This window comes from Microcaecilia unicolor, chromosome 2, assembly GCF_901765095.1.
Source record: "Microcaecilia unicolor chromosome 2, aMicUni1.1, whole genome shotgun sequence".
Taxonomy (NCBI): Eukaryota; Metazoa; Chordata; class Amphibia; order Gymnophiona; family Siphonopidae; genus Microcaecilia; species Microcaecilia unicolor.
Window position 1 is genome coordinate 490864697 of NC_044032.1, and position 22966 is coordinate 490887662.

The 22966-nt window shown below is 42.6% G+C and overlaps 1 protein-coding gene across 4 annotated transcripts in view; it reads left to right on the forward strand.

The window, feature by feature from the left end:
- Positions 1–22966, forward strand: part of ADD1 (adducin 1) — a 293072-nt gene that overhangs the window by 247659 nt on the left and 22447 nt on the right. For all 4 annotated transcript variants that reach the window (XM_030191131.1, XM_030191128.1, XM_030191129.1 and 1 more), the window contains one exon: positions 20974–21130. In XM_030191131.1, coding sequence (XP_030046991.1) covers positions 20974–21130 — 157 coding nt within the window. The remainder of the gene's footprint in view (positions 1–20973; positions 21131–22966) is intronic.

Sequence of the window (22966 nt, forward strand, 5' to 3'; positions counted from 1 at the left end):
GCAAACTCATTCTAGATGAAATTGCTCTGCTACACTCCAAAACCCTATACACAAAGAAAAAACCCTCCCCACGGTTCAACAAGGAATTAAAAAAACTAAAGAAACTAACCAGGAAACTAGAAAAAACTTGGAGCAAATCAAAAGACGATCTCACCCTGAATGCGTGGAAACAAACACAAAAGAAATACAAGAATGACATCAAACGAGCCAAAAGAACATACTACACAAAACAAATCACAGCCACCGGAACAGACATAAAAAAAAAAAAAAAACAATACAAAATCATAAAGAATCTTCTTAACACGAATCCAGTAACAACTTCACCATCAAAATGCCCATCTGCCGACCAGATGGCCAAATACTTCAATGATAAAATCACTAATCTGTGTAACACAATTCCCCATGATTAAACCAATGTTGACACTTTCCTTGACGAACTGGACCCCGACTTTTAAGAGATCCCAGCAGATCGCTATTGGACAAATTTCACCCCCCCTCAGCACTAAGGAAATCTCCTCAGCACTATCCAAACTCTCCAAATCTCACTGTCACCTGGACCCATGTCCCAATTATCTTATGAAAAATGCCCCAGAACGATTCATTACGGAACTCACCACCCACTTAAATTTCCTACTTCAACATGGCTCCTTCCCCTCCGAACACAGCAATATTCTACTCACACCAATACCGAAAAACCCCTAGAAACCAGCAAATGACATCACCAACTATCGACCTGTGGCCTCCATCCCACTTCTAATCAAATTGATGGAAAATAGAGTGACCTCCCAACTTAACGAATTCATAGAAGAGTTCTCCATACTACATGAATCACAATCGGGTTTTCGGCCCGCACACAGCACAGAAACAGTATTACTCACTCTGATATCCAAGTTCAAACATGAAATTTCAATTGGCAACAAAATACTTCTTCTGCAGTTCGACCTATCCTAGCGCATTTGATATGGTAGACCAAGATATTCTCACAAAATTACTGGACAAACTAGGGATCGGCGGAAACATCATTAAGTGGATAAAAAGTTTTATCACCACTAGATCTTATCAGGTCAAATCAACCTCATCAATATCGCCTGCGTGGTCATCAAAATGCGGAGTCCCCCAAGGCTCACCTCTATCCCCGATCCTCTTCAACCTTATGATGATCCCTCTGGCCAAATGCCTATCCAAATCTGGCCTGAACCCCTTCATCTACGCTGACGACGTCACAATATTCATCCCTTTCCAATCCAACCTTACAGAAATCTCGGAGAAAATAATCACTGCCATGAACATCCTAGCATCCTGGGCCAACGCTTTCAAGATGAAAATGAACAAAGAAAAAACTCAATGCCTAATCCTTTCATCACAACAATCTTCTCTGCCCCAAACCACCCTGAGCACCCCCGACGTTACAATCCCAATATCTGACAATCTAAAAATCCTAGGAGTGACATTAGACAGCCACCTAACTTTAGAAACTCACGCCAAAGCCACAACGAAGAAGATGTTCAACATGATGTGGGTATTGAAGAGAGTAAAACCATTCCTCCCACAGAAAACTTTCCGCAATCTAGTACAATCCACAGTACTCACCCATGCTGACTATTGCAACAGCATCTTCATTGGTTGCAAAGCCCAAATCATGAAAAAACTCCAAACCACCCAAAACACAGCAGCCAGACTCATCTTTGGCAAATTACATAAGTACATAAATACATAAGTAATGCCACACTGGGAAAAGACCAAGGTTCCATCGAGCCCAGCATCCTGTCCACGACAGCGGCCAATCCAGGCCAAGTGGCAAGCTTCCCAAACGTACAAACATTGTATACATATTATTCCTGGAATTGTGGATTTTTCCCAAGTCCATTTAGTAGTGGTTTATGGACTTGTCCTTTGGGAAACCGTCTAACCCCTTTTTAAACTCTGCTAAGCTAACCACCTTCACCACGTTCTCCGGCAACGAATTCCAGATTTAATTATGCGTTGGGTGAAGAAGAATGTTCTCTGATTTGTTTTAAGTTTATTACACTGTAGTTTCATTGCATGCCCCCTAGTCCTAGTATTTTTGGAAAGCGTGAACAGACGCTTCTCATCCACCTGTTCCACTCCACTCATTATTTTATATACTTCTATCATGTCTCCCCTCAGCCGTCTCTTCTCCAAGCTGAAAACCCCTAGCCTCCTTAGTCTTTCTTCATAGGGAAGTCGTCCCATCCCCATTACGTTCCTAACTTTGGGGCCCTTTATCTAAGGCGCACCAAAAATGGCCCGTGCTGGTCTAAGTGCGTGTCTTGGATGCACACAGGTCCACTCTCCAGCGTGTCCGCACAAAAGACCCTTTATTAGGGGTCCAAAAATGGATGTGTGGCAAAATTAAAACCAACACGCATCCATTTTTGGCCTGAGACCCTATTGCCACCCATTGACTTAGCGGTAAGGACTCATGTGTTAACCGGCGGTAATCATCAGTTATGAGTACACTGCCGATTACTGCCGGGTAAGTGACACGTGGTAGAAAATTTCTATTGTGTGTTTTGGACGCACATCGAAAATGGAATTACTGCCTGGGGCATGCAGAAGCTGGGCAGTAGTTCCAATTTAATATGCGTTGGACGCGCAAAGGCGCCTACACATCTTAGTAAAAAGGCCCCTTTGAGAGATACAATACGCTCATAAATTGGCCTTATTGGCCTTATTGACAAATTACGATTTGAAAGCGCAATACCACTTTGTGAAAAACTCCACTGGCTCCCTATCAAGGAACGAATATACTTCAAAGCCCACACAATGATCCACAAGATCCTCCATGGCAAATCTCCAAGTTACATGACCAACTTGAACTTCCAGCCAGAAACAGATCCAAATCTTCTCGAACATATCTCAATCTTCATCTTCCCAATTGCAAAGGCCTCAAATACAAAACCTACTACGCATCCAACTTCTCCGTTATAGGCAGCCAACTTTGGAACGCCATACCTCGACACATCCGAACAGCCAATGAACACCTACCCTTCCGAAAACTGCTGAAAACATACCTCTTCAAACAAGCCTACCCAAACGACCCAACTTAATTCTCGAACCTAATCCATACCACTAGCACTACCCATACTCCAATCCTGTCCCCCACATATCTTCCTACTGTCCTACTCTATATATCTGTGTTATCTCTGTGAAACTTTGTACCATATTTTGTATTACCTCTGTGATACTTTGTAAGCCGCACTGAACCTGCTATCGAGCGGGAAAGCTGTTGCACTTTGATCCAGAGCAGTGTCTGTTAACAAACACAGCTTTTTTTGAAGGGGTATGTTGATCACCCCTGATTTTTAGTTTTACCCCTGACGCAGCCTGAGGGCGAAACGTGGCCACGTTGGGTACTGCTTTTATCTTGGTTTGAATAAATTATTTCTTTGTACCCACCTCCATGACAGCAGAATGTGTTCTATCCTGTGACAGCCTTTCCCTGGTTCTGATGTGGCTCTCGGCTGAGTGTGACACCTTTTCTGTTATGCGCACTGCAGAGTCACACCAGCAATGCATTGTCGTGGGTGTGTAGGGTATTGGGCTCCGTGATTCCACTAGCTTGTGTTAAATGCTCACGATGTTGGTAGGCTCTGCTCCCATGGTGCTTTTCCCCCTGCTTACTGGGTCAGAGTGTGCCCTGTTTTGTTTCCGGTAGTCCATGAGGTAGTAGCCATTTTTGTAAGCCAGTTTTAGATCCCTTTCACGTGTTAGCCACGCTACAGAACTTAGTTCTTACCTTGAATGTGGCTGAAAAAGGGCATTGTACAGCATTCTGCCAGCTCTGACCTACTGCTAATCTCAGTACCAGGGAGACTCGTTGCCAGTGGGGCACAACCTCTGATCTGCAGTTAACTGTGAGTAAGCGTGCTTATTCCAATAAAGGACGTTTTCGGAGAGATTAGTCTTCAGGTGTCAACTGGTGTGCCAATGTTATATAGCAGCAACAAGTCGTAGAGGCCTGCGTGTATGCAGGTCCCTGGAGCACTTTTAGTGGGTACCCCAGTGCACTTTAGCCAGGTGGACCCAGGCCCATCCCCCCCCCACCTGTAACACTTGTGCTGGTAAATGGGAGGCCTCCAAAACCCACTGTACCCACATGTAGGTGCCCCCTTCACCCCTAAGAGCTATGGTAGTGTTGTACATTTGTGGGTAGTGGGTTTTGGGGGAGGGGGGTTGGGTGCTCAGCACCCGTGGTAAGGGAGCTATGCATGTGGGAGCGTTGTCTGAAGTCCACCGCACTGACCTCTAGGGTGCCCAGTTGGTGTCCTGGCATGTCAGGGGGGCGAGTATACTACGAATCGTGGCCCCTCCCATGACCAAATGGCTCAGATTAGGACGTTTTTGAGCTGGGCGTTTTTAGTTTCCATTATCGCTAAAAAAAACAAAGGCCCAGCTGAAAAACGTCCATTTTTTTGAAAATACGGTCTGTCCCGCCTCTTCACGTACCCGTTTTCGGACATAGACGCCCATGGAGATAGGTGTTTACGTTCCATTATGCCCCTCTATGTAACTTTGTAAGTCTAAGTGCTTTGAAAATACACCTCTGTATCTTTTTTTGAAATGCGGTGACCAGAATTGCATACAATAATAAGAAACAGCATAAGGAATGTCAAGTCAAATGCAAAGCACTGATAAGGAAGGCTAAGAGGGACTTCGAAAAAAAGATTGTGTTGCAGGCAAAAACACATAGTAAAATTTTTTTTAAGGTATATTAAAAGCAGGAAGCCGGCAAAAGAATCAGTTGGATCGCTAGATGACCGAGGGGTAAAGGGGGTGATCAGAGAAGACAAAGCAGAGAGATTAAATGAATTCTTTGCTTCGGTCTTCACCGAGGAAGATTTGGGTGGGATACCGGTGCCAGAAATGTTATTCGAAGCTGATGAGTTGGAGAAACTTAATGAATTCTCTGTAAACCTGGAGGATGTAATGGGGCAGTTCTACAAACGGAAGAATAGCAAATCTCCTGGACCGGATGGTATTCATCCCAGAGTACTGATAGAACTGAAAAATTAACTTGCGGAGCTATTGTTAGTAATATGTAATTTACCCTTAAAATCGAGCATGGTACCAGAAGATTGGAGGGTGGCCAATGTAATGCCGATTTTTAAAAAAGGTCCCAGAGGAGATCCGGGAAATTATAGACCGGTGAGTCTGACGTCGGTGCCGGGCAAAATGGTAGAGACTATTATAAAGAACAAAATTACAGAGCATATTCAAAAGCATGGATTAATGAGACAAAGGCAACATGGATTTAGTGAAGGGAAATCTTGCCTCACCAATCTACTACATTTCCTTGAAGGGGTGAACAAACATGTGGATAAAGGTGAGCCGGTTGATATTGTGTATCTGGATTTTTAAAAGGTGTTTGATAAAGTACCTCATAAAAGACTCCAGAGGAAATTGGAGAGTCATGGGATAGGGTGTAGTGTTCTATTGTGGATTAAAAACTGGTTAAAAGATAGAAAACAGAGAGTTAAATGGTCAGTATTCTCAATGGAGAAGGGTAGTTAGTGGGGTTCCCCTGGGGTCTGTGCTAGGACCATTAAATTGCGGGAGGATTGTGAAAAATTACAAGAGGGCCTTACGAGACTGGGAGACTGGGCGTCTAAATGGCAGATGACATTTAATGTGTGCAAGTGCAAAGTGATGCATGTGGGAAAGAGGAACCCGAATTATAGCTACATCATGCAAGGCTCCACGTTAGGAGTCACAGACCAAGAAAGGGATCTAGGTGTCGTGAATGATAATACGTTGAAACCTTCTGCTCAGTGTACTGTTGCAGCTAAGAAAGCAAATAGAATGTTCAGGGCCGTGCCAACACGGTAAGCGAGGTAAGCATGGCAGGAGGGCGCCATCCTCTGGGGGGGCGCCCCGCCGCACCATGCTTACCTCGCCCTCTTCTCCCCAGATCCTTTTCCTTTTTTTTGTTTAAATTTACCTCTGTCCGGTGGCAGCGTAGCGTTAGTGAGAAGGAGGCGGTGCTCCCCCGCCCCGACATGTCAGTCTTCCCTTCACTCAGGTCCACCTTCTTCTGACATCAGAAATGACGTCAGAAGAAGGCGGGACACTGAGCGAAGGGAAGACTGACACGTCGGGGTGGGGAAGCGCTGCCTCCTCACTAGCGCTACGCTGCCACCGGACAGAGGTAAATTTAAACAAAAAAAAAAAAGGAAAAGGATCTGGGTAGAAGAGGGCGGGTAGTGTAGCGATCGTTTTCCGATCGTTTTCGGGGGGGGGGGGGGGCAACTGCAGGAGGGGCGCCAACTGCAGGGGGGCGCCAGAGACCCTAGGCACAGCCCTGAGAATGTTAGGCATTATTAGGAAAGGATTGGAAAACAAAAATGAGGATGTTATAATGCCTTTGTATCGCTCCATGGTGCAACCGCACCTCAAATATTGTGTTCAGTTCTGGGCACTGCAGCTCAGAAAAGATATAGTGGAATTAGAAAGGGTACAGAGAAGGGCGACGAAAATGATAAAGGGGATGGGATGACTTCCCTATGAGGAAAGGCTAAAGTGGCTAGGGCTCTTCAGCTTGGAGAAAAGGCGGCTGAGAGGAGATATGATAGAGGTCTTTAAAATAATGAGTGGAACGGATAGATGTGAAGCGTCTGTTTACACTTTCCAAATATACTAGGACTAGGGGGCATGCGATGAAGCTACAATGTAGTAAATTTAAAACAAATTGGAGAAAATTTTTCTTCACTCAACGTGTAATTAAACTCTGGAATTCATTGCCAAAGAATGTGGTAAAAGCTGTTAGCTTAGCGGAGTTTTTAAAAAGGTTTGGATGGCTTCCTAAAGGAAAAGTCCATAGACCATTATTAAATGGACTTGGAGAAAATCACCTATTTCTGGGATAAGCAGTATAGAATGTTTTGTACTTTTTTGGGATCTTGCCAGGTATTTGTGACCTGGATTGGCCACTGTTGGAAACAGGATGCTGGGCTTGATGGACCTTTGGTCTTTCCCAGTATGGCAATACTTACGTACTTATGTAATATTCAAAATGCGGTTGCACCATGGAGCAGTTCAAATGCTTTATAATAATCTCTTTTGTTCTCCATTCCTTTCCTAATAATTCTTAACATTCTGCATTCTATTTGCTTTCTTAGTCGCTGATGTACACTGAGCAAAGGGTTTCAACATATCATTAACAATGATACCTAAATCCTTTTCCTGGGCAGTGATGTTTAATGTGGAACCTTGCATCATGTAACTATAGTTTGGGTTTTCTTTTCTCTAAATGCAGCACTTTGCACTTCTCACATTAAATGCCATCTGTTATTTGGATGCCTAGTCTCATATGGTCATCTTGCAATTTTTCACAATCCTCTTGTGATTTAACAACTTTGAATAAGTTTGCATCATCAGCAAATTTAATCACCTCACTTTTTATTACTGTTTCCAGATCATTTATAAATGTTAGTTTTATCCCATTGCACGTATTATCCCATTTCGCATTTCAGGTGGTTGTCAATAGGTTTTTGAAAGACCTTGATTCTGATTTTGAAACTTTGTGACGGGGTCCATTTTGATTTTGTCTGACATAATCTATTCTATTCTTGGCATTTATATCAACATGGAATCAAAGTGGGTTACAGAATCAGCTACAACAAAACACATGCTAAACAACTCAAAATATTTGCTAAAAAGGTGGGTCTTTAATGCTTTCCAAATTGGAAATAATTGGGCACACTTCAAATTTGAATTGGGATCGAGTTCCAGATTTTTCTTTCTGAAAACATTTAAAGTGAACATGTGTAACAGTAGGAAAACATAATCTTAATAAAGATCTAAAACAGAAAGCAGAATGTGCCACAGGGAAAGTTAATAGCTGAACAGGAGCAAGAGAACAACACTGATGATTTTACTTCACTCATGCTCCAACTGGTAGCCAACGCAGATCTCTTTGCTAAGAGATTGCAATTACATTTCCTACTTTTATGTATTAGTTTTGCTGCAGTGTTTTGCTAAATTTGTAGCCTGTTGTACAATTTTAAATGCATACGTGCATACAAAGAGCTACAATAATCTGAGAAAATATTATAGCCTGAGCCAAGAAATGAAAAGTTTTTGGGAAAGAAAGGGATCTGATCGTCCTTAGCTGATGCAGTTTTTTTTTTAATTTTTACTCAAACTATTTAGCTGACACTCCATTGACAAGAGTCCAATTTGAATCCTAAGACCCTAGAAGTCTCATAATTTGTTCTCCAGATCTTAGGTCCAGGGATGTTTCCTCTTAAATGGGTAGGAGAGAAGTTACGATATCTGGGTTTATGGATTTCTAGGGATATGCAAAATGTATATGCTTGTAATATATCAAAATTGAAGACTGATACTAAACACTTGTGTGACCAGTGGAAACATCTGCCATTGTCCTTGTGGGGTAGAGTCCAGCTTATAAAAATGGTATTATTGCCCTAGTGGCTGAATCCATTACAACATTTGCCTCTTATTATTAAGCTGAAAGATTTGGCCACTTACAACAAAATCATTTGTTATTTTTTATGGGGTGTAATGAGGCCCAGGGCATCTCTCTGGCAGTTACAGTTGCTGTGCCGAGATGGTGGCCTTGGCTTGCCAGATCTTCAAGCTTATAATATCGCCTGTAACTTAAGATATGCTTGAGACTGGGTGTTTCGCTCCACTGAGTTCTGTGATGTAGTATATGAAACTGAGTTAGCCACCCCGTTGAGTCTAGCTTATATTCTCCATGCTAAATCTGCTAAGCTCTTGCCCTCTGTAAAGAATCATATATTGGTGAAAGCAGTTCAATGGGTTCGGTTTCTACTCTGCAAAACGTTTGGTCTACATGTGGACAATGGGGAGCCGGTTGATATTGTATATCTGGATTTTCAGAAGGCGTTTGACAAAGTGCCGCACGAAAGACTCCTGAAGAAATTGCAGAGTCATGGAATCGGAGGTAGGGTATTATTATGGATTAAGAACTGGTTGAAAGATAGGAAGCAGAGAGTAGGATTGCGTGGCCAGTATTCTCAGTGGAGGAGGGTAGTTAGTGGGGTCCCGCAGGGGTCTGTGCTGGGTCCGTTGCTTTTTAATGTATTTATAAATGACCTAGAGATGGGAATAACTAGTGAGGTAATTAAATTCGCCGATGACACAAAATTATTCAGGGTCGTCAAGTCGCAGGAGGAATGTGAACGATTACAGGAGGACCTTGCGAGACTGGGAGAATGGGCGTGCAAGTGGCAGATGAAGTTCAATGTTGACAAGTGCAAAGTGATGCATGTGGGTAAGAGGAACCCGAATTATAGCTACGTCTTGCAAGGTTCCGCGTTAGGAGTTACGGATCAAGAAAGGGATCTGGGTGTCGTCGTCGATGATACGCTGAAACCTTCTGCTCAGTGTGCTGCTGCGGCTAGGAAAGCGAATAGAATGTTGGGTGTTATTAGGAAGGGTATGGAGTCCAGGTGTGCGGATGTTATAATGCCGTTGTATCGCTCCATGGTGCGACCGCAGCTGGAGTATTGTGTTCAGTACTGGTCTCCGTATCTCAAAAAAGATATAGTAGAATTGGAAAAGGTACAGCGAAGGGCGACGAAAATGATAGTGGGGATGGGACGACTTTCCTATGAAGAGAGGCTGAGAAGGCTAGGGCTTTTCAGCTTGGAGAAGAGACGGCTGAGGGGAGATATGATAGAAGTGTATAAAATAATGAGTGGAATGGATCGGGTGGATGTGAAGCGACTGTTCACGCTATCCAAAAATACTAGGACTAGAGGGCATGAGTTGAAGCTACAGTGTGGTAAATTTAAAACGAATCGGAGAAAATTTTTCTTCACCCAACGTGTAATTAGACTCTGGAATTCATTGCCGGAGAACGTGGTACGGGCGGTTAGCTTGACGGAGTTTAAAAAGGGGTTAGATAGATTCCTAAAGGACAAGTCCATAGACCGCTATTAAATGGACTGGAAAAATTCCTCATTTTTAGGTATAACTTGTCTGGAATGTTTTTACGTTTGGGGAGCGTGCCAGGTGCCCTTGACCTGGATTGGCCACTGTCGGTGACAGGATGCTGGGCTAGATGGACCTTTGGTCTTTCCCAGTATGGCACTACTTATGTACTTATGTACTTATGTACATGCATATTGTTAATGGTATTTGGCTATAGGGAGTAATGCTGATTTTCTCCCAGGTCTGATATCCAGTAGCATCAAGTGCTGGCCAACTAGTGGATTAACTTTGTTGCTTCATGTAGTGGAAGAAGATGAGTCCACGATGCTTTCATATGACTCCTTAAAACACCTTTATGAACTGGGCTCGTCTGACTGGTATCCTTATATACAATTACAACACTATCTGCATGATCTATTTCGGACTTGTCGGGTTGATTTTACAGAATCTCCTTCTACAGGATCACAGAATAGTCATACCTCGCTCATCAAGTCAAATGGGAATCAACTCAGTCTAAGGCATTCTTTTTGCATGTACCTTCCCTATGGAGCAGTCTTCTGAAATACATTCATACTGAAGCAAATCATAAAAAATGTAAGACTTCATTGACAACCTTTTTTTAAGCAAGCCTTTGACATTGAACTAGGAAATCAGGGAATAATACACTAGCAAAACTGCAGATTACAATCCATGATTATTTATTGTATTTTGGATGCTTATTTTATGAATGTTTTTTTCTGTTTTTATAAGTTTTGTATACTTTTTAATGTAAACCACTGTTTTCTATCAAAGTCAAGCAGTATATCAGGTTTTAATAAACATAAACATATTGCACCTTAATGCATTGGCCCCTTCATTGGACATATTGGATGTGTCATTTTGGTGCTTCTAATATGTGGAAGTACAAGCAAGTGTGTAGACCCCAAGAGTATGAGTATTGTGGTGGCAGGGAAAGTGGGAAAAACTAAAACATGAGGCAGGGGAGGATATGATGATCCCTTAGAAGACGGCAGAAGAGCACAACTGTGGTACTTACCTAAAGCTTTGCCTCGGTGGTAATCAGCACCATCCTGGTGTGGAAAAGCTTGGAACATGAACTGAGCCAGGAATGTCTGTGGAAGAAGAGGAGAGGTTTTAAAAACCAACCCTCTATACAGCAAGTGGGAAGAAATCAGGGGAGGACTCGGAACATATGCAGGACATTAGCTCAAATTTGTTCAGGGATACTGAGAGCATCCCTTGGGTGCTTCCTTGTACCTCTACAGGACTGAAATCACTGTTCCTGGAATTTAAATCTGAATTGAAGTCCGAGATTGGCATAATGGTAGAGGAGATGAAAAAAAATGTTACCTGGTCTCTGGCATGATGTGGATTTGGGGAAATGTGTAGAGAAGATTGAGCAATGTATGGAGACCCAAAAGGAAGATTTGACAGCAGTGAACATGTGAACAGATAAACTGGAGTCAGCACATGCTGAGCTGTTGAACAAGCTGGAGGATGCTGAGAACCCACACCTGATAATGTAACCTATGCATTCATTGGCTGCCAGAGCTTGAGAAGTATGCTGATGTGGAAGCAATTCTAAGGAGCATCTTCAGATCCTTATTATGTGCCTTAGACCCAGTGGGGGAGCAAGAGGAAATCCTAATAGAGGAGGCACATCGGGTTTTGGGTCAATGGAAGAACAACATCCCCAAACAGGATTTCAAGTCAGAATGCTATGGGAGGGAAAAGCTTTGCAAGAGTTTAAACGAGATGGCTTCAGGATTGAGATTTAGGGTGACTTATAAGTAAATTGCAGAAAAGGAGAGACTTCAAAGAAGACCTAAGGCAAGAAGATATGTGCTACTATTGGACTGTGAGTGGTATTCACAATGAGTGGAATTTTTTATAGAACCTCTATGCTGGATGAGGCCTGGAAAGGGCAGGCTGAGACTGTCCTGGTTCAGAAACAGCACAGAGTCCAATAGTAGAAGTAATGCTTCCCACATAGCAGTGTACCCCAGTGGGGGGACAGGCTTTTGAAGAGGCAATCCATGAGGGACTTGGCAGCCAGAAGACAGAGTGCATAGACCTGATCAGTAGTTGTTAGAGACTGATGTCCACACACTGTAATGTGGTTTTGCTCCCTGCCTCTCTGGGTCGTAATTGTTGTATTAATGAATATTAAGTTAAGATTGGTTAATTTGGAGGAGGTCAATTACCAGGAAGGTAGAGTGGGCAAGAAGAGTTAGAGTGGAGATGTGCACTCAGAAAATTTTTGTATTGCTTCTGTTTAGAATGTCTTTTTTTTTTTTTTTTTTAATTTCCAGCAAATCTCTTCAATAGTGCATGCTCTTTTAAAAGAGTGTGTAAATAGGTCACCCTGTTTTTGCACATAATACACTCTTTCCTGATAGAGTATGTACATGCAGTAGTTCACATGTACCTTAGAGGGAAAAGTGTGCACGATGTGCAAATAAGGCGCACTATGTGTACATAGTGAGCACTTGTTAAGAAGAGGGTGCACTATTCCTGATGGATATTTAGCTCATCCCTAGGCTAGGTTTGGTGAACGAGAGGGTGCTTAATTAAGAGTGTTGATGGATGGGTATGTGTTGATCTTGAGGATGAGGCTTTGGGGAGGTAAGTCAGTTGTCTCTTGGAGGTTATTCTAATCCTCTGTATTTCCTTACCCATGAGGTAAATCAGATTGGAGCAAGGAGAATTGAGATGAGGAGGAAAGCAGTGGAAAGCTTCGGGATAAGAGGTTGGCAGGGGTAGGATTAGGTATCAAGAGGGGAGTTTGAATGTATGGTGGTGCATGGGAGGATAAGGAATAATTGGGGATGAATGTGCAGCAGATACGTGGATGGGATGAGGGGTGTGGTATGGTGTTATGATATGACAGTGGCAAAGTCTAATAACCTCCTGGAATGTTGCTGGACTAGGATCTCCTCCTATAAAGCACAAGAAGGTTCCAGTTGCTCTTAAGAGGAATAAAGCTATGATAGCAGTGCTTCAGGAGTTCCACCTAAATGATGTGGAGCATGGTAAGCTTAAGAGTGAACAGGTTGTGTGGTGGTACTATGCCTTGGCTTCTGACTCTTATAGAGCAGGGGCAGTTTTAATAAATACGCATCACTCCAATAAAAAAAAAATAGCCTCAGTGTAACAGGGAGCCTAACTTTTATGCTCCACTGTAAATATTACCATCACAGGCTTCCACCACCTTCCGAAAAAAAACACAGAGAAAAACTCCCAGAATATTTCAAAAATTCTAAAGAAGTGGGAGAAAAGTCTGTGTTTAAAAAACAGAAGGGAGGGTAACACAATTTAACATAATACAGATCCAAATACCCACAACACTAAATTTCACTATAAATATAAATCACCCAAATAGAATTTTTGAAATATTCTGGGAGTTTTTCTCTGTGGTTTTTTTTTTGGAAGGTGGTGGAAGCCTGTGATGGTAATATTTACAGTGGAGCATAAAAGTCAGGCTCCCTGTTACACTGAGGCTATTTTTTTTAAATTTAATATATTTTATCCTTCAGATCTGAATCCCCAGTGTGACACTATATTGGAGTGATGTGTTTGATAGTTTCTTTGTTATAACTACACACTCATTGCAGATTGTTTATTTGTGAGTTTTAATACATAGACAGGTGGTTTGTGATGTTATATGGGCAATTGTGGAGGCAGAAGTTATGGATGGTATCAGTATATGCGCCAAATGACAATAATGAATAGTTCTTTATAGACCTGTGGATTTACTTTTATACCTGGAGGAGAGGTGTCTTATGTGTGGCAGAACCACTGTTGGACTGGACTTCACCTGAGAAGTTGAGGAGGGACTTTGATGAAAGGGGGAGCAAGGGGGGTCATTGATGATTGGAGGATATTGCACCCTGGAAGACTCACTGATTGAGGACTGCATACATATATCAAGAGCACGTCTCATGCAAAATAGATTCACGTGTTGGATTTGGAGGGATTATTCCACAGAATACAGTGATGTGTAAAAGTTTTTTTCCCCTCCTGATTTCCCCTGTTATTGCATATATATCACACTGAATGGTTTCTGATCTTAAAATAAAGCGTAATACTGTGTTAGACAAAGAGAACCTGAGTAAACACATAATATAGCTTTTACATTATTATGTCATTTATTTAAGGAGCAAAGTTATCCAACACTCATAGTACCCATGTAAAAAAGTATCTGTGTGTCACGATTGTGTCCTGGTCCCTGGCTCGTAGTCACCTCAGTCCCCGGGGTTTAGACCTGGGGAATGCTGCGAAGTGATGGTTTACCGTTTCCCGTGTTCCAGAAGATATGGTGGTCCGGTCCGGATCTTCCAGCTCTCCAGATTGTTTTGGGAGTTTTTTGGAACCAAGCAGCACCCATACCTGGTGAACTCCCTTGTTACCTGCCTTTATTAACCACATGGTAAGGTTCTTAGTTGCCTTGCAACAGTGTTCTTCAGAAGCGTTCCTTTGGTGTGAAGTGTTGCAGTGCCTTTGTGCTGTTCTTGTTGGTGACTTTTACTCTGCTTGTTTTTTGGACTATTCTGCCTGCCGCCTGCCCAGACCCGGATTGTTTATTGGACTATTCTTCTGCCTGCCGCCTGCCCAGACCCGGATTGTTTATTGGACTATTCTTCTGCCTGCCGCCTGCCCAGACCCGGATTGTTTATTGGACTATTCTTCTGCCTGCCGCCTGCCCTGACCTGGCTTGTTTCTGGATTGTTCTTTTGCCTGCTGTTTTTCCTGGAACCCAGCATGTTTCTAGTGTTCCTGTTATTTGTCAGCCTGCTGCTGTGTCCTGCCTTGTCCTGCAAGTCCTACTGGCTGCCTGAAGCCCAGAGCTCAACTCTTGGTGAAAGGTGGCCAAGTGTAGGTGAAGCCTTACTCCAGTCCACTGTGTTCCAGTTCCGGTCTGCCTTATGTGGTGATGGGGTGATTCTCCTGCCGCTGCTGCTCCTCGGCAGTGGCCCAAGGGCTCACGAACCCAGGTTCCTGCTGTGTATATGTGACACTGTGCTCTAAACTTAATAAATGGTTGCACCACCTTTAGCAGTAATAATTGCAACTAAAGACTTGCTATAATTTGATATGTGTTTCACCTTGCTGTTAAGGAATCTTAGCCCACTCTTCTTTGCAGAACTGCTTTAATACAGACACATTCATTGGTTATGTATCAGCTGCTCAGTTTAGGTTCTGCCACAGCATCTCTATTAGGTCCAAGTCTGGACTTTGACTAGGCCAGTCCAAAATTTTAATTTTGTTTCTTCTCAGCCATTCATTGCTTTTGTGATTTGGATCATTGTCTTTTTGCATGACCCACTTATGCTTCAGCTCACAGACAGATGACTGGACATTCTCCTTAAGAATTTTCTGGTGTAGTGCTTTTTTCAAAAATGGCAAGTTCAGGTCCTGAGGCAGCAAAGCATCCCCACACCATCAATGTTCTTGCTGTGGAATGCTTTATTTGCTTTACAATGCATGTAATGGGAGCAAGAGCACCACTTTTGACTCATCAGTCTAGAGCAGGTGTTAATTTCTGCCCTGGGCCCTAGCATGTGTAAGAAGGGCTCCTCCCTTCCCCCTCCCCCAGCAGCCCGGTTTTTGACTGGCTCGCAGAGATCGGATATGACTCCATTGTTTAAAAAAAAAAAAAAAACTTCTTTGGTTACCTATTAAATGCCATGTGTGTTCAAAGTGCTCATGTTGATTCATCAGAGAGTTCATGCTATAATACTGATGTGTTTTTCAGATACTTCGATCTTATATAGCCAAGGCCACCTCTTATGTTCAAAAAGTACTAAGCAATTATGGGGCTCATTTTCAAAGCGCTTAGACTTACAAAGTTCCATAGGTTACTATGGAACTAAAATACACCTCTATGCGTCCCAGTTTGTAAATTGACGGATGCTCATAAGAAAGCTTTATTGGTTGCTAGGGTGATTCTTTGGAATCAATTACTTGATTATTTGAGATTCTGCTCTGGTAGATTAAATTTTAATAAACTTCTTTTAAAAAAATCTTGAACTCGATAAAGACTGTTTTCGAGGCTAGCAGCGAAATGTTAGATTTTAAATTTAATGTTTTTTTTGTTATTGTTTTGTTGTGTAAGTTGTTGAATTATGTATGTTCACATTGTAACCCGCTTTGGGATAAAACGAGATATAAAAATAAATAAAATTAGAAATAGAAATATGAAGGCAAAATTGAACTAAGAACCCCAAGAAGTTAAACTCAGCAAATATGGCAACAGTAGAAAAATTAAAACAGAGATGCATTTCCTCTTATACTGAACAAAATAGAAAGATATCTGCAATGCAAATTTTCCACAGCTAACATATTTCACTTAATAAATTCAAAATAAAACACTTTTTTCCTACCTTTGTTGTCTGGATATTTAATTTTTCCATCATATTTATCTGTTTCTCTCTTCAGCTATCCTATCTTCTGTTAATTCTCTTTCCACTGGCTGCTGTCCATTTCTCTTCTCCTCTAGAAACAGCAAGTTGTTTCATAGGGGTGGGGGGTAGAACGAGGCAGATGAAAAGCTTTGGGGTTGGCCACATGCAGCATATCGGAATCACTGCTATGACAGTGACACCTGTGAAGAAAAATGTGTTGAAGGTAAACTGGAAATAAGAAGGGGAGAGAGGGGAGATGTTGGACTGGAGCAGGAGAAAGAGAAAGAGGAAGAGATGTGTGATCTTGGGGCCCTCTGGAGATGTGGGACCCAAGATAGCTGCCCTTTTTGTCCTCCCCTCCTCTAACGCCAGCCCTAATGTAGGTCCATAGAATATTATCCCAAAAGGTTTGGAGATCATCCAGTTGTGGTTTTTGCACTCGAGTATTAATGTTCCTATTGGATAGTAGCAATTTCTGCCTTGCTACTGTCCCATGAATCCCATTTCTGACCAGTCTTTCTTATTGTGGAGTCATGAACACTGGCTTTAGCTAGGGCAAAAGAGGTTTACAGTTGTTTGGATGATTTTCTGGGATATTTTGTGATTCCCAGATGATTTGCACAGACCAGCTACTCCTGGGAAGATTCACCACTGTTCCAAATCTTCTCCTTTTAGAGATAATGGCTAATAGCTTGTTGTGATTTGGTATAGTTGCACATGGACAGAAATCCAACCCGTCCCTGCCCGTCCCTACTGGAATCCAACCCATCCCCCTAGGGAATCTAACCCATCCCTGTCCGTCCCCTTGGGGAATCGAACCCATCCCTGCCGGGAATCTAACCCTTCCCCGCAAGAATTTAACCTGTCCTCACCCAGTCCCACAAGAATTTAATGGTACATTTAAAAAAAACTCCTGTCGGCTCTCTCAGTCTCTGTCTGGGTTTGAGCCGCAGCACTGCAGGCAAGGAAGGAACTAAAGTTGGAACACTTTGGTGCGTGCATGTAAGACTTCTCTGATTCACTGGCACTGTGTGTTAAGAGATCGCCACATGCACGCACCAGTAGGTCAGGTGACATCTGATGCTCGTGCCTATGTCAGAGCTGAGGTCTGCGCATCAGCCCGGGAGCAGAGAGGATTAATAGTAAATGACAGCAGATAAAAACTGGATTGATCCATCCAGTCTGCCCAATAGTCACAATCATTATCAATTCTTGATTAAATCAACAATGAATGTGATATTATATACTTGATTATGGTCTTTCTGTGGTGTTTCTGGGACATAGACCTTAGAAGACCGTCTGGCACTATCCTTATGTTCCAACTACTGAAGTTGCCGTCGAAGCCCACTCCAGTCTATTCATCTTCTCATTTGCAGGACACAGACCGTAAAAGTCTGCCTTCACTGTCCTCATGTTCCAGCCTCTAAAGTTGCTGTGTAAACCCTTTCCAGCCCATCCTAAAACAGATTGCCATATATGAGACACAGACCGTACAGGTCTCCCAGTATCGGCTCTGGTTCATCACACCACGGTCACCATCTAAGTGTCACTCGACACATCCACACACATGCAGCCATTTAAGTTTAGGTTTTTTATAACTTCCATTTTCTAATTAGAGATCCTCTGTGTTCTTCCCATTCCTTTTTGAATTTCATCACCATCTGTATCTCTAACACATCCTTAACGGAGACTTTCCGCATATGTGCTGTTAAAGCAAGGAGGAGGAGAAAGCACTCAAAGAACTTGGTACTCGGTAGGTGAGAGGCTGGCGCTAGTGCAGCATACACTTGCACGACAACCCTGCAGGAACTGCTTCCATCCCCATAGGAACCCCACAGGAACTGCTTCCGTCACCAAGGGATCCCGCAGAACTTCCGTTTCTGCAGGAATCCTGCGGGTTCCGCAGAATTCCCGCGAACCCCGTTCCCTTGCAGGTCTCTAATTTGGTGAACTTTTAAAATGGCTTTGTAACCCCCTCTAGACTGATACATTTTAACAACTTTTTTTCTAATCTCTTCTGGAATTTCCTTTGATTGTGGCATAGCATCCTTGTACAAACTTTGTGGTGACTTCTTCACTCTCTTGGTAAGGTTCAATATATAATGAGATTTAGATTCAACAGTGCTGGCTGCAATCAAGCTTGGCTGTGTTTAATCAACTGGATCTGATTATTAATTAAATTTGGTCATTTGGTTGATTGGGTAACTAAGGGGGAAGTTACTTTTTCATATGAGTAATATGGTTGTCCTTGAATTACAGAAGTAGTAATTTAAAAAATTGTTGTGTTTATTCGTGTACCCTTTGTCTAATATTGTATTTTGTTTTAAAGATCAGAAACCATTCAGTGTGACATGTGAGAGTTTTTCCCAGAGATTTTTTTTTTCTGTAACAATCTTATCCAGATGTAGTCTTTAGATGCCACTGAGGGGCATAATTGAATGGCGCCGGCCAAATAGGTCACCCGCCATCTATTTGGCTGGCGCTGCAAAGAGCAGTCCTGAACCGTATTATCGAAAAAGATGGCCGGCCTTGTTTCATTTCGATAATATGGTTGGGGCCGGCCAAATGCCAGAGATGGCCGGCATCGGTTTTCGCCAATAATGGAAACCGATGCCGGCCATCTCAAACCCGGCCAAATCCAAGGCATTTGGCTGTGGGAGGGGCCAGCATTTGTAGTGCACTGGTCCCTCTGACATGCCAGGACACCAACTGGGCATCCTAGGGGGCACTGCAGTGGACTTCAAAAGTTGCTCCCAGGTGCATACCTCCCTTACCTTGTGTGCTGAGCCCCCCAAAACCACCCCAAAACCCACTACCCATAACTCTACACCACTACCGTAGCCCTTATGGGTGAAGGGGGTACTTACATGTGGGTACAGTGGGTTTTGGGGGGGGTTGGAGGGCTCCCATTTACCAACACAAGTGTAACAGGTAGGGGGGGGGATGGGCCTGGGTCCACCTGCCTGAAGTGCACTTCACCCACAAAAAACTGCTCCATGGACCTGCATACTGCTGTCAGGAAGCTGGGTATGACATTTCAGGCTGGCATAGAGGCTGGCAAAATATATATATATTTTTTTTTTGGGTGGGAGGGGGTTGGTGACCACTGGGGGAGTAAGGGGAGATCATCCCCGATTCACTCCAGTGGTCATTTGGTCAGTTCGGGCACCTTTTCACAGCTTGGTGCTGAAAAGAAAGGGACTAAGTGAAGCCGGCGAAATGCTCGTCAAGGTTGGCTTTCCTTTTTCCATCATTGGGCGAAGCCGGCCATCTCGTATCACGCCCCAGTCCCGCCTTCGCTACCCTCCCAACACGCCCCCTTGAAGTTTGGCCGGCTCCGCAACGGAAAGCAGTTGGCGCCGGCCAAAATCGGCTTTCGATTATACCGATTTGGCCGGGTTCAGGAGATCGCCGGCCATCTCCCGATTTGTATCAGAAGATGGCTGACGATCTCCTTCGAAAATGAGCTGGACTGCTGTCCTGGAGTGGGGGGGTTGGAGGTGGGGGATTGTTTTGAAGTATTTGTAACTTTTTTCTTGCATTTCAATAAAAATAATTTAGGGAAAAAAAGTCCCCGTCCCCCCCACTCCTGATTTCCCCTATTTCATATCGCTGTAAAGTGCAGACATAAGCTATTTCTGATCCTCTGCTATACTTAATAGAGATGGTAATTGAGAGGGCAGGTAAGAGCGTGCTGTGGAGAATGCCATCAGGCCAGGCATTTGACCCAGAATTTGTTTTTATGTGAACCGAAAGAGGAATATGTGCCTGTGCAAAGCAAATTGTGATCATTCACATTAGTTTTCCTGTTGTACACTTGCAGAAACCATTAAATGTTTGCTGTATTTACACACCAGAAGAGATGACAGTATTTTCCATATAAGAGCAATTGCATGGTAGAATGCATTGAGAATGGCCACAGTGAAACAGATTTTGTTGATACGTTCAAATTATATATGCATATAATTGGGTTCAGATTATGGCCAAAAATTGACCCAGAAATAAGTACCCTGTCCATGCCCCCCCCCCCCCCACCCTCCTCCTCCATCTTATTTTCTCTCCCTCTCCTGTGCTACCTAGCCTTGATGATGCATCCTGTATTTCTCTAGACCAGGGGTTCTCAACCCAGTCCTTGACATCAAGCCAATCAGGTGTTCAGGATATTCATAATATGCATGCGAACGTTTTATGCGTTGTCTCCATCATATGCAAATCTACCTCATACATATTCATTGTAAGTATCCTGAAAACCCAACTGGCTTGGTGTATCCTGAGGACTGGGTTGAGAACCTGCAATCAATATAAACAAACAGCAGAAGCAATAAGTTCTCCTTGTGTATGCCCTCTTAAAGGCACAGGGACTCATGGGCTGGCAGTTATTCTATACAACCGGCCTGTAAAACCCTTTTAAGAGGATAGACTCGAAAGGAACCTATTTCCACAGTTTGTTTACATCAGCAGCCCATCAGAAGATACCCAATCCATCCCCTCCCCCTATAATCAACATGAATTGAAACATTCGAAATCCTGTACTTACAAATAGAATTTTTGGTGTTATTCATTTTCGCTTTTAATACTTCAAATAAGTTTATTTTGTAGCAGACTTTTTTTTTCTGTGTTCTATTAGGGTGAACTGGTGACTGCATCTAAAGCAATCATTGAAAAGGAGTATCAGCCAAGAGTGATTGTGAGCACAACTGGTCCAAACCCCTTTAATAAACTCACCGATCGAGAACTGGAAGAGTATCGCAAAGAAGTAGAACGTAAACAGAAGGACTCTGAAGGTTTGTTGCTTTGTATGATATAGACAGTAGTATTAATTTCATATATACTGGATCAGTCATGATGAACTCAAAGAAGCAGGCAAGACTATTCTTGCTGGAATTCAAAAGTTACAACTTCCAGATAAAAATAGAATCTTGCTGACGTTGGCATGCAGCATTATGGCAGGTCCTTAGTGTTTTATACTGTGTAGCACATGAACTCAGGTTCCCTGTCACTTCTGTAGTTAAAGGTGTTACCTGTTTTTACACAACAGCAGTGTTCTGTGATACGTGGGCGTCTTCTGCTTTCACATCTAATACCTGTTACATGGGCTTGCAGCATATATAGCTCCCAGTTTCCTCCTCCAGGGGGCTATATATGCTGTATTAACGTGAAATAATGCAGAATAGATAAGCTTCAAAGACTGAACGGAGTTTCAGATGTTCAACATGGAGTATTCAGATTATCAGTGATTCCAATACAGTTCCCCCAACTGCTCTCCTCCTCCCCCATCCCAAAACAACTCCAAATTCTCTTTGCTATTGCAGTATGGGAAACAGGACATCATAGTTCTGGAAGGAATTTTTTTAAAATCATTTTTATAGCACTACTGGGGAAATGCAGTACAATGAAGAGCTTACAGTTTTAAGTGGGTAGCTGAGGCAGTGGTAGATAGTGATTTGTCCAAGGTCACTTCACAGTGGCAGAAAGATTTGAACCCTGGCTTCCCTGGGTATCAGGCCACTGTAGAGTTTGCATTTCAGTGAGACCACTGTGCCTGCAATAGCTGGGTTAGATAGAAAAGAATAAGAGGTTAAAATAGTGTACAAAAAGCTTGGGTTGCTGTCAGCTGAAGGATCATGGTGCAATAGTTAGGGTAGGATTGTTTTGGCCAAGAATCCCTCAGAAGAATGAGGAGACTGCTGGACAAAATTAAAATATTGTGCAACTGCTTCATTTTCTAGAAATTTGTAGTGCAATATGTACTGGTAATTCTGCCCAATAAAATTATTGGTGTATTTGATAGCTCTAGGAATAATTGACAAGTTTTTTTTTTGTGCATTTCAGGTAAATAGGATTCCAGTTTGCTTTCCCATCCAGTTCTGAGACTTCAGACATGGCTAGCGATTTTACAGCGCAGTGACGCTGCATGACAGTTATGGAAAGAGAGAGAGGAAACAGGAGTATTTTATTTACTCACATTTGATCTTTCACCTTTACATTCTGAAGATCCCAAAGCAAGTTACAGGCAAAATAAAGAAGACAATACAGTGGTTTAAACAGTACAGCAAAACTAATTAGGAAGTAATAAAAAGCATAGATCATTTTTAAACCCTCAATATGAAATAACAAAACATCAATTAGAGCCTCTTATTAGCAAGATTTAAAAAAAAATTGTCAAACTTTAAAAAAAAAAAATTTGTATGTGCACCCTGGCAATTCATCTTCACAGAAATGTATTCACAAAATATCAACAAGTCTCAGATTTGCCTTTTCATCTAAAAAGTGGCTAAAAAGATAATTGTGGGCCAACTAAGCAACTTTGTAGAGAGAATCATTTGCCTTCCTTCCCAATCAGTCTGGTTTTTTTTTTATGTTACTAGACAAACATAGACTTGGGAAAAGGTAGTTTCCCTTGACCTCAGTGTGGCACTCAACTTTGTCAATCATAGTCTACAGCTTTATCACCTTATAGATCTTGGTTTTGGTAGATTAATCCTTAGTTGGTTGCAGTCCTTCTTAATTAATGCAACATTTTGTACTATAATTCTTTTCAGTCCTGCTGTGCTGCCCCCCACCCCAGCATACATATGTGGTATTCACCAAGGTGCTGTGAAAATCTTGCTGTCCACCTG